Genomic DNA, 12,500 nt, shown 5'->3' with positions numbered 1-12,500 from the left:
AATCACACACTCAATTATATATATATATATATATATATATATATAATTCTGCTTAACCACTAGACGAATGATTGGTTGTTATGTGTGCGTGTGCGCGCGCGCGTATTGTTATCTATACATATAAACTTGACATGGGCGATTCTTTCTTGTCTTGGGAGTCACGGTCAAATGGCTGAGTGGAATTGCGTGAAAAATTACACAGGTGTGTAGAACGATCCAGTGGTGTTGCTAGGCTTTGTATTTTTTCATAGCTCCCATGGTTACCGAGATAATCTACTATAATAATACTCTTGTGTTTATGAATGAGAAAGGCAGGGGTGATCGATGAATAAGGAAGGAAGGGGTGAGCATTTCAACTCTGTGTGAATATATGTGGATGTAAAAGGGGGAGTATGTGAATGCGTGCGTGTCAGTGTGTGCGTGTGTGTGTGTTTGCGTGTGTGTGCGTGTCAGCGCGCAAGGGGAGTGGGATGGTTCATCTTTGTTCGCTTAGTATTTGGGGGGTTTTTTTGATTTGGTTGAATCTTCGTTGGATTTTTTTTGTGCGTTATTTATAGCGTTTTGCCGGAAAAGAGTCATTCTAAAAATTGTTTTTAACGGAAGCGTGTCCAAACAAGTCGAATGCTTACACTGAGAAGGTTTTACAGCCACATCATCCAAACCGACCGGGTGAAACCGGGTTTAGCTGCTAGTATATATATATATATATATATATATATATATATATATATATATATATATATATCGGGCGTACTCTCTCTCTCTTCCATCTTTTCTCTTTTCAAAAAAGATGTTTCTCCCAGCGTTCACTAATTTCTTCTCGTTCTAATGACCCTCCATGTTTGTTTTCGTTCGGTTTCCTTGTATGTCTCCACTGTTATTTTTTATTCCCAACTTTCACCCTCCATAAATCCTAAATTTTATTTTAGAGTTTATGGATGCAACTGTCTTTGAATATTGTTGTTGAATGCTTGAAATGAGGAGTAGATAGCCAGCCAACAACTGATGAAGGGTTCTGTGTTGTCCTGTTTTTCCATTTTTCTCGTGTTTACGTATCTTACTCGTTTTTCCCTCGTTTGTTTACGTATTTAATGTTATTTGCACCGTCGGTGACGTCCTGTACCCATATATACATATGTGTGGGTATGCATATATATATGCCTGCGTATACATAATAAAGCAGTATCTATTTTTATATTTGCAGGCGAAAGATTTTTCATTATTAAAAGATGAAAACCGGGTATTTGTGTTCATAGATCCAGTAAGTTTTTGTTGTGTTTTGAATTTTCTTAAAAATCCAACTTAACTTTCCACAATTGTTTGCAGTTAGTTACTATCTCTTTCTATGCAGTCACAATCAGGATGTTAACTTAACTGCGAAGTTGCTCGGTGGCATCCTTACTCTCACGCATTGCAGCTACGATTATATCAGTATAGACTTAACACTAGACATATCTACACGCTGCAGGTCTTACTGTCTTGAGATATACTCCTGCCAAGATATGTTTGCTATAGATCGTAACTGGGACAACCGACAACTTTTCTTTATGTCAACGACTCAGTGTGTAATGAGCAAAATCAACAGATATACAGTAGGGCTACTGTGCATCCTGCCGACAGTTTTATGCGACGTTGCTTCCTCACTGTTTCCTGGTGGATCTTATCTTAGTCAAGATGTTGTTTAGCACAGAAACAGCACAAACAGCTTTGGAGTGAGCACACAGCCTTGTTTTACTCTATGGGTAACCGGAAGGGGGCCTACCTCGTGGCAAACATGCTGTCGAAAGCCTCCATAAAGTCAGTGTGCGTGAGTGTGTGTGTATATATGAAATGTGGAATACGTTTTTCTCTGGCATTTGTTTAACCCGAAGTCAAATCTGAGGAAAGTTTAGCTGTACATTAATCAGATAGATGCGTACCACTCGCCACTACAGGGTAGAGAAACATTATATGATTAAAAAGTATTTCCTAAGATGAGAGTACTGAGTTTTCATCATTCTTTGAACGTATGGAGCTGCTTCAGTACTCGAACTACTACTAGACTCTCCAGTCATCTTTGTTGGCCTTGTAATTTGTTTTGATTACAGGAAGTATGTAATCGCTAGAGTAAATCCGCCAATACTATGTTATATTCATCTCTAATTTATCCGCACAAACCATTGGATATCATACTTCTCTACGGTGGATTCCATGGATGGATTCTTAACATTTTCAAAGGAAAGGTAATGGAAATTTATGTCATTCATGTCTTTTCAAAGACATATAGGCAAATAATTATTTACATTGCAGAGAAAATGTGAGTTCAAGCATTTACCATACGCATTTATGGTGTAAATGTAGATAAATGACTTTAATAACGCAAAAGAAACGTGTCCATAAATTACTTGTAAACAAAATATTTATTTGTCGAACTAATATTGCATTTTCGCCTTTATAAGTTTTCTTTTCTGTTATCATTTTGTTTATTTAGACATCTTCTTTTGAACCTCTATCAGGAAATAATTACTTCAAAATGAAATTGTATGCAGTAAAATGTAAGTTATTCACTTTTCGGTACATCAAAATGGACAGCTTCGATATGCACCCCCAGAACGCCGTAGCAAAGGATGTAGCGGAAATTACTAGAAGAGCTCTTCTTACTTATGCACCCCACCACAAAGGAAATTTTAATACAGCTGAGTTTATGCAAAAGTTGAAATCAGTAAGTAAAATTAACCAAAATGTAATTTGATTTAACAGCTTTCTAGTGAATACGTTTTAGCAAAATGATTTCTCTTCTATGAGACAACAGAAGCTTATAGCTCTTAATCACTGAAAATTCAAATATTCTTATCAATTACTGGGGTTTTAATCGTTTAGTAACATAAGGTGACTGATTTAGTATCATAGTCAGTCAGACTCAAACCATCTCATGGGGATATAACTCATATTAATATACTTTTTCCCATTTGAAGTCAAAACTAAGCAGTATACTCCTCATTCTCTCAGCAAAGTTACATGAAAGATCATTTTGTGGCTGCAGCGCGGAAATATTTGTCCATTGGCACAAGAATATCAGCAAGAGGCAAAAAGAGGCAATGTCGGCAGCTATACGCTTGTTGCCATCAGCGTCTTTCGCACAAAATTTATAACATAATGTTCAGCACAACTGCTACCATTATATATGTGGGTGGGGGTGGGGGGTGTATTTTTACTTGTTTCAGTCACCGCGTTGAAGAGTTTTTAGTCGAATGAATCGAACCCAAGGACTTATTTCTGAAGGCTGGTGCTTATCGTTTTCTTTTGCCGAACCGCTAAGCTACGAGGACATAAACACACCAACACCGGTTCTCAAGCGGTGATGAGAGGACAAACATGCACACACACACACACGCGCATATATATATATATATATATATATATATATATATATATATATATATACGACAGGCTTCTTTCAGTTTCCGTCTACCAAATCCACTCACAAGGTTTTGATCGGTTCGTGGCAATAGTAGAAAACATTTATGTAAGGTCCCATGCAGTGAGACTGAATCTATGGTCGGAAAGCAAGCTTCTTACAACACAAGCACAGACATGGCTGCCTAGTCATAAGTTTGCTTCCCAACCACATGGTTCCGGTTTCAGTCCTACAGCATGGCACCTCGAGGTGTGTGTGTGTGTGCTCACGCAACCTCTTGATAATCAGTGTTGGTTTGTATATGTCCCCGAAAACTAGCAGTTAGGCATAAGTGCCCGGTGGAATAAGTATCGATCTTTAAGATCTTTAGGATTGTGGGTTTCAAGAGCCACCACCGCTTCTTATCATACACTGCGATTTCGTGTTACTTTACTAGGTTCCTCTTTGCATATTCCTTGATGTCATCGCTCCAACCTCATTGTTGCTCACGAGTTTGTTTTTTGTCACCCCGCCTTCCACTCCGTGGATGTAAGCGCTAAAGTTTAGGCCAAAATATTACAGTTTTCACTGGCTAACTATTGTCACCGACATTAATTCCATTCCAACTCCTTTAGGATTGAACTAATTGTTCGACGGGCCAACCAGATGATCTACACCGCTCAAATGCCCTCAGTTATTTAACGTTAGTGTCCGTGCTTCACAACTCATACATCGCTGGTTTAAGCCGATCTCCATCATCTAGGAACTTACTGCAGAGACTTAAGGTGAGCAGTAGTAGCTAGCTGTTACGGTAGAGTAGTACACGAACTTACGAGCTGATTAAACCTCAGGTACGGAGTTCGGCAACTGTAAACTGTTTCACTTGTCCACCTTAACCTCTTCTCCGGGGAGGTAAATTACACACACACACACACACACACACACACATATATATATATATATATATATGTGTGTGTGTGTGTGTATAGGTGTATATATATATATATACACACACACACACACACACACATATATATATATATATATATATATATATATATATACATATACATGTATTCATGTGTGTGTGTGCGCGCGTGTGTGTGCGCGCGCGAGTGTGCGTGTGTGTGCGCGTATGGTGTTAAAATTTTAAAAGTTTGCGTGACATGAAATGAATGATTTTTGATGGTGGACGTCGACGATTAAAACTCCTTGAATGGACAGCTTTCTAATTTTCCAACCAAGGCTTTTTTAAATCCACAATTTACACGCTCTTGTTTATAGCTTTATCTAATTTGAGTTCCATTGATAAAAGGATATATATATATATATATATATATATATATAGTTAATCAAAAAATAACAGAAAAACACAAGAAAAAATCATTAACGCGAGTGCGTGGTACATATATATATATATATATATATATATATATATATGTATATATATATCATTTTAGCAATGGAACTCAAATTAGATAAAGCTATAAACAAGAGCGTGTAAATTGTGGGTTTAAAAAAGCCTTGGTTGGAAAATTCGAAAGCTGTCCATTCAAGGAAGTTTTAATCGTCGACGTCCACCGTCAAAAGTCATTCATTTCATGTCACGCAAACTTTTAAAATTCTAACACCATACGCACGCACACACACACACACATGAATACATGTATATGTATATGTACATATATATATATATATATATATATATATATATATATATATATATATATATATTATATATATATTGCAAAATAATGTCATTACGTTCTTCTAAGAGATGTATTTGTACGAAGCATAGCAAAAAATATGGTGCATTTGTATAAATCATACTCTATGATAGCCCTTCGAGACATTAGGATTAATATTTGAAGTTCTTTCCGTCAGGTGGTGATTGAAGATGGTAAAACAGGATGGATTGCTTTTAACGCCACTGGTGAGCGGAAAAACTATTCCTTACATCTGTACCAACATAGTCAAGATAACAAGGCGGTAAATCAACACTTTTTCTTTGTTCTTTTTTATCTCTCCCGTATCTACCAAATAATCTGTTACATTTACTATAAACTGCTTCAGTTGCGTTGAGCTGATGAGAGATTTTTTTTGTTTTCTGACTTGGCTATATGTCTATCAGGAAAAACGATTTTCCGCACGACGTATTGAATTCGGTAGTTGCGAGCTTCCGTCAGTTTTAGCGCAAAGTCAATGCATACTTTTAGCAGGAAATTATGCCACCACTCTGGTTCCACATACTTGGTGTGATGCACACTTGGTTACAAGGAATTTAGCGTCTTTTACAGGCGCATCACAACACAGACGAGGCTACGGTGACAAGGTACGAATTGCATCGTGCTGTCTTTTAGTCATCAATCCAATACTGTTCTCTGGAAATCCTTGAACTCCATGGCATCTAATGTATTGTATTACTTGAAATATATACTTTATGACAAAGTTTTATGGTAGTTAACTTATTAATCAATATATGTCTGTAGGGTACATTCCATATAATGGTACAATGGTGATATTATGTCCCTGTTCAATGTGATCGACAGAACCATTTAGTACGTTGGACAAAATACTTTCGTGTTATTTCTTCCAGGCTCGTTACATCTTTAGTTCAAATCACGTCAAGTTCAATTTTACATTTCCTTCTTCCGGACTATTTAAAATAAAATGTCAAGCACGTACTTTACTTTCTCCTAAAACGTTTAGCCTTGTGTGAGAAATCGTTATTATACCCCTAGTTACTTCAGAATGTTTACGGGTTCTTAGTTATTAAAGACCTTTCCACTCTCCTGCTATGTCAAATACGAACTAAGATTGACTTTAAGAACATCAACCAAAGGAGACTGATAAATAACTAAACGTATATATACATTTTAAAAAATTGAATTAAACATTTTTAAATAAGATGTTGCTTCCCTTCCAAGCATGACCTCCACCCCCACCCCATCCAATAACTATACTTATTTATATATAGTTATTCGTTCAAAAACAAAATGAAATACACATCATTAGTAAAACAGTTGTCAAGTATAATAATTAATCCTCATATAGCATATGAACTTCAGCAACATCACTCAGGTGTTAGAATTATCTAGATCCTAAATTATTGAGAAATTCTTTCGAATTTACTTATACAATTTCGTTAATATATAAATGCAATACGGAATATTTTGCACTGCAAGATGAATCCGTAACCAAAATAATAAGCTTTTTACAGACTTCAATGATCTTTATTTAATCTAAAACTGATTTCGTCAATTTTTCAACATTCTTGTTTCAGATCTTAATTTATAAGATTTCGTATTTGTACTATGTTTTAGATCGGAATATGGACGCCAGATAAGAATTCTTCTCGAGAAAGGCTGACATTCATTGAAACAAACAACAGTGATTCCATTCGTTCGAAGGGCTTGTTTGCCAAAACACAGATTATAATGGCTGTAGAGGTACGTTTATCTTATGTGGAAAGATAGAATTTCGTGACCTATGATACTCTATGTCTAATGACCTGTTGCATATTTAAGAAAATCTCGTAATAGATAAACGTCTATAGTCGACGAAAACTATTATAACTAATCAGAACTTCAGTGTTAATATTTAATTTGCTATTTTTATTGTAGGAGCGACCGTTTGTATTCAAAACAAATGGAACAAATGGAAATTATACCGGATTTACAATTGATTTGATAAATGAGTTAAAACGCCGGTTATCGTTTAAATACGAATTAAAGATCGTCGATTCTTATGGAATAAAGGATTCAGATGGTAATTGGAATGGAATGATTGAAGCCATCAGAACAAATGTTAGTATCTTATTTCTCTTACCCCTTTACTTAATAGAGGCAACATAACCAGCTCACCAGTTTAAATTTACCTGCGGTATTTTTTAAAACCTAAAGTTAATTGCTAGGAAATTTATTTTAAAAATCATTCGTATTTTTACTTTATCAGCATTATCGAAAAGTCTGTATGTTCTATCACCGAAATTAATTAATGACTACATTTAACCAGTTCTTCGGCTATGACCCATAACCGGTCATCTCGGTTTGCCAAAAAATAATCTTGACAAAAATTCCTGAGTGTGATCACTAATTGCTTGCTTCTTTCTCTGAGAGCCCTTGCAGACAAACCAGAGCCGAATGAACGTGAAATTGTCGTCTACAAGATACAAGCCGTGCGATTCAAATGTTATTTCGTTATTTTGTAATATTAATCGCTCAAACATAATTTGAAATAAGCAATCAGAAAATAGCAGATCGGTGATTCAAAGCTACATTTCAAATCTACTTCAACCTTCATGTATATTCCTACAACTTTACATGCAACTTTTTTTATGTTAATAGCATAAATATGTCTTATTAAGAACTAATATCCAAATGATATTTTGGTTGGAATTCCAGATATTTCGGGCTATTTTCCCTCGAAATCTCACACGAGTAAAGAAAATCACGAAAATGCGATTTCATGTCAAATTGTTAATGCAAATCAATGTAAATTCAACGAAACGTATTAAGTGCTCTTTTTTTTTCGTTCGTATACACCCACACACACTCACACATTCACACATGCACACGTACACACACGCACACACAAGCACACACACGTACACACACACACACACACGCACGCACACACACACACACACCACACACACACACACACATATATATATATATATATATATATATATTGTTGATTTGTCTATTTTATCGGTTGTGGAGAGATATATGTAGTCATGTAAAATTGTAACAAGAATAAGGAATATTTTTGTTTATATTTGTAGCAAGCTGACCTCGGAGTTGGGGCTTTATCAGTGACATCTGAACGAGATAAAGTTGTTGATTTTAGCCTTGGAATAATGACAACTGGTATAACCATACTTATCAATAGGCCACGAGGAACTCAGCACATTTTCCAGTTTCTTGTGTCCTTCTCAACACATTTATGGATGGCAATATTCGGCACGGTGGTTGGCGTGAGCATTTTGTTTATTATACTTGATTATCCTAATCAAGAACGTAAGTTTACAGTTAAAGAGACACTGTGGTTCTCAATTGGCACACTCATGACAAGAGGGACCGATTTTTCACCAAATCGAACTTCACAACGAATTCTAACAGCGGGTTACACTTTCTTCGTTTTAGTCATTGTTTCTACTTACACAGCGAATTTAGCTGCTTTCCTTACGATGCCGAGTTTGGAAAAACCTATAAACTCTCTGGAAGATCTCGAAGTATCTTCTATGCCATGGGGCACAGTAAAAGACTCTAATACAATGTCAGTAATACGTAATATGTACCCTAGGCTCTATGACCGAATGGAGGAGAAAGGGGTATTTTTGAATGCAACTGCTGCGATCGAAACCGTCAACAGTTCCGTCTTTGCGTTTGTCTTCGACTACCAAATTATTTCTCATGCTTCGATGACTTATTGTGATACTCTCAAAGTTGGTACACCTGTATTCATTATGGAACATGGCATTGCTATGAAAGAAAATGCTCTCTACAAGACAAAAATTAATATTGAACTCTTAAAAATGAAGGAAGAAGGACTGATCGAGAAAATGAACAAGCGGTAAGTAAAGCCGATCGAATGGCATCGCCAGTTAAGAGTGAGAGTCTGCCTGAACGGACAATTGAACAGTTGAATGGTCGGAGGAAGGATTTAGAGATAGACAATGAGTTGAATACTCGCGTAAACAATATTTAGGATATAAATATTTACCTATTACGTTTTTGGCATGTATAGTTAAGCCTACCTTGGATGATGTTCATTTAGTCAACTCAAAACAAATTTAAGAAAAATATCATTACAGAAAAAAATAACTTCGGTTTACCGGTAATAGGATTTGTAGTCACTCTGTTAACTTAGTTCATTTTTTAGATAATAGTTTAGTTGGTGTTAGCATACCTAATGCTGCGAGCATCAAATCTCAACAAGAAACTGTTATTAGTAGAAGTCACTAATATTATCATATTTCGGAAAATACATGAGATAAATCTAGGCGTATTTCAGTATTATTCTAATAATACCCTCTGTGAAGCATAGGGTTCACCGCACTTGCTTATGTAGTTATAAGAGGTCCTTTAAGTAAATGTACAATACTGCACACATGTATGTCTGAAAAGGTAAAAACTCAAAGAATAAATTATTCTAAGTCGTTATCTGACCGAAAAACCACGGCTAAATTAGTATTAGCATAATTAATGCTGAGAACATTAAAATTCCACAAAGGGCCCCCTGTTTGCGCGCACGTGCGTGTGTGTGTGTGTGTGTTAAACATTGTTGCTTAACTTCGTGTTTTGAAAGTACCGAACTTATTAATTCTACCTGAAAGAAAATGTTTCAATATTTTATTCTTTTACTTTCAGGTGGTGGCAGGATCTTAATCGATGTCATAAAAAATCAGATAAATTGCGTTTGGAACAATTTGATGTAGGCCACGTTGCTGGTGCCTTTATCATGCTTTGTGGGGGGCTTGTATGTGCCACAGCATTTTTTCTCTTCAAGAAGTTTTATCTAAAATCGAAGGTTTTAATAGCGCAACAAGGAATCATGGTCGGTAAAAACAGAGTGTTTTTAAGCAAAGTACCGAAGTAAAACTGAACACAAAAGAATTATCCGCACATATTTAAACAAACATTCAGTGAAACCCTGAATAATTTCAGTTATTTTTCTGATTTATTTTATTATCCAGTAATTCATTTTACCCCCACTATTAAAAAGGCATAGTCACACGTTAGACTGGATAGAAGCTGATGTCGCTTCAGTTAATTAACTTTTTTATTTGTGTATTAATACAATAGTTACTACACACCTACCTATATTTCGTGACACGCTCCAAACTATGGAACGCAATCGAAGACATAATCTGATAGATATCATTTATATTTCCATGAGACTAAGTATTTTAAATTGGTCTTTCCCCGATTATTGGAATGCCTTCAAGGATTTAGCCAGTAATTATTTTTTAGTTTGGTACTTATTTCATCAATGTGTATATGTCGAACGTCACCTTATGATGCCTCAACAACGTATGCTAATTCAAACGGCATAAACATATGAGCACTCACGCATACAAACCTCCATATATATATATATATATGTATATATATATATATATGCGCACACATGCATGCATGCTTACATACATACATACATACATACATACATACAATGAGATTTCAAGCTGTTTTTAATCTAACAAATTTTGCATAAATTATTTATCTACTCGACATTATAGTAGAAAACACTTGCCCGAGTTGCTATGCGGTGGGACCAAACCAAAAACAACAAGGTTAAGAAGCAAACTTTTTAGTTATGCCGCCATCCCTACTTGTGTATAAGTGATATGATTCTGAAGAATCATCAGCTCAGTGAAGCAGCTAATGTATTTCGTTCGTTGTGACTCTGTTCAAATCTAGCCGTAGGAACTTTTCTCTGATATGAAAATATGGATGTAATGCAGCTTATTAAAGTTTTACGAATGTAGTTTTCCAATAGCAGAATAATTTCATAGATAGTTTATGTCTTCGATTTTATTCCATAGTAATGATAACATCATTCAAGGTAGGAGTAGCCAATGTATAACAAGGAATAGTGCTTTCAGAAATGTTGTCATCTAAGACTGCACATTCTGTACTACTTGTGTGGTTTTTTATACCGTCTAAGAAATACACAATTTCTAAAGAAATTGTGTATTTCAATATATAATTTCAAAAGAAACAATGTATGTATTCCATTGTTCTTTATACACTTCCACCTATCTAATGGTTTTCAAAACAACCGTGGAATTTCCACGGGTGCAGTTAGTTATATATTAATTAAATGTTTCTAACTAGATGTGTAATACACATCGTAGCTTCTTTCATCCATCAAATAACTTCAAAATATAAATATAAATCAATTAAAACTTACTGAACAAAAGACATCAACTTCTTCACAAAGCATTTTGAACCAGTGACTGAATTGATATAATAAAGATGGTGATTTTAGAATGAATTAGAATACAATGTTTGCTTTTTCTGGTGGCTTACATTGATATTCGGAATTTCTATATTTCTGCATACATCTAACAATCAATTCTTTAACATTCAAGATTAATATATATTTTTAGAGACAGCCTTAAGTTAATGCTTACTTGAAATTGTTGTAGTTCTTGCCATCCGATATATGTATAAGATAATACATGGTATTTTATCAATCGTGAAATACGATATTTATACCACACGTAACTGAAAATTTTACGTTTGAAATATGTATATATTTGTTTTCTACAAATAACTTTCTATAAAAAAAAGTGAATGATTGTCAGAAATTGGAAAACGATACACTGCAAATAATCACAGCTTAACAGAATAGCTCTATCGAAAGACGCTTGCTACACATGTTCAAGATTGATTTCTATGATCACTTAAGATGTGATATCCAGCCAATATACATTACATTATGATGTCAAGGATTTTTAATAGGATATTAGCTTAGACGATAATATCAATCAAATGTTATTGACAGCATATGACTGAATGGAGAAGCGACGATTACTATTTAAAGTGTATTTTGCTTAATAGTGTTTTTAATAATCAATTATATCCTAGTAACTATTTTAGCATATTTAAATTAATATTAATTATATCACTATAACTCGTCCGTTGTAACATGTTGTTATACTGACATCGCGTATTTCAATAAATGCATACATATGTAAGTAATACATATAAGATGATGACTGTTCCATCATATCAGACAATAGGCATCTCATATGACACATCTATGTATCATTAGAATGATTAAACACAAGCTGATTAAACTAAAAAAAAAAACACCAATAAATTTACGGATTTGAATTTAGAATTTTCTTTTTTTCAAGTGTTTTGCTGTGCGTCAAGAAACAAACTTCAATATATATATATGTTTATATTTATATGTATATATGTGTATATATTTATATATGTATATATGTATATATATATAAATATATATATATATATGTATATGTATGTATATGTGTCTATATATATATATATTACATATGTATGTATGTATATATAGCCTTGGCAGAGGGGATAGTCGATTACATCGACTTCAGTACTTAACTGCCGCTTAATTTATCCACCTCGAA

The 12,500-nt window shown here is 34.6% G+C and overlaps 1 protein-coding gene across 2 annotated transcripts in view; it reads left to right on the top strand.

Annotated features, from left to right (window-relative positions):
- The window catches only part of LOC115213333 (glutamate receptor ionotropic, kainate 2-like), a 39,019-nt gene extending 27,350 nt beyond the window's left edge, over positions 1-11,669 (top strand). For both annotated transcript variants that reach the window (XM_036504278.1, XM_036504277.1), the window contains 7 exons: positions 1,205-1,261; positions 2,471-2,701; positions 5,261-5,365; positions 6,700-6,825; positions 7,000-7,182; positions 8,163-8,953; positions 9,751-11,669. In XM_036504278.1, the coding sequence (XP_036360171.1) occupies positions 1,205-1,261; positions 2,471-2,701; positions 5,261-5,365; positions 6,700-6,825; positions 7,000-7,182; positions 8,163-8,953; positions 9,751-9,979 (1,722 nt within the window). In that variant the 3' untranslated portion in view covers positions 9,980-11,669. The remainder of the gene's footprint in view (positions 1-1,204; positions 1,262-2,470; positions 2,702-5,260; positions 5,366-6,699; positions 6,826-6,999; positions 7,183-8,162; positions 8,954-9,750) is intronic.
- The last annotated feature ends 831 nt before the right edge of the window (positions 11,670-12,500 follow it).

The sequence above is a fragment of the Octopus sinensis genome, linkage group LG6 (genome assembly GCF_006345805.1).
Source record: "Octopus sinensis linkage group LG6, ASM634580v1, whole genome shotgun sequence".
Lineage (NCBI taxonomy): Eukaryota > Metazoa > Mollusca > Cephalopoda > Octopoda > Octopodidae > Octopus > Octopus sinensis.
Note: the sequence above shows the minus strand (reverse complement) of the source record. Positions and strands in the feature narration are given on the sequence as shown.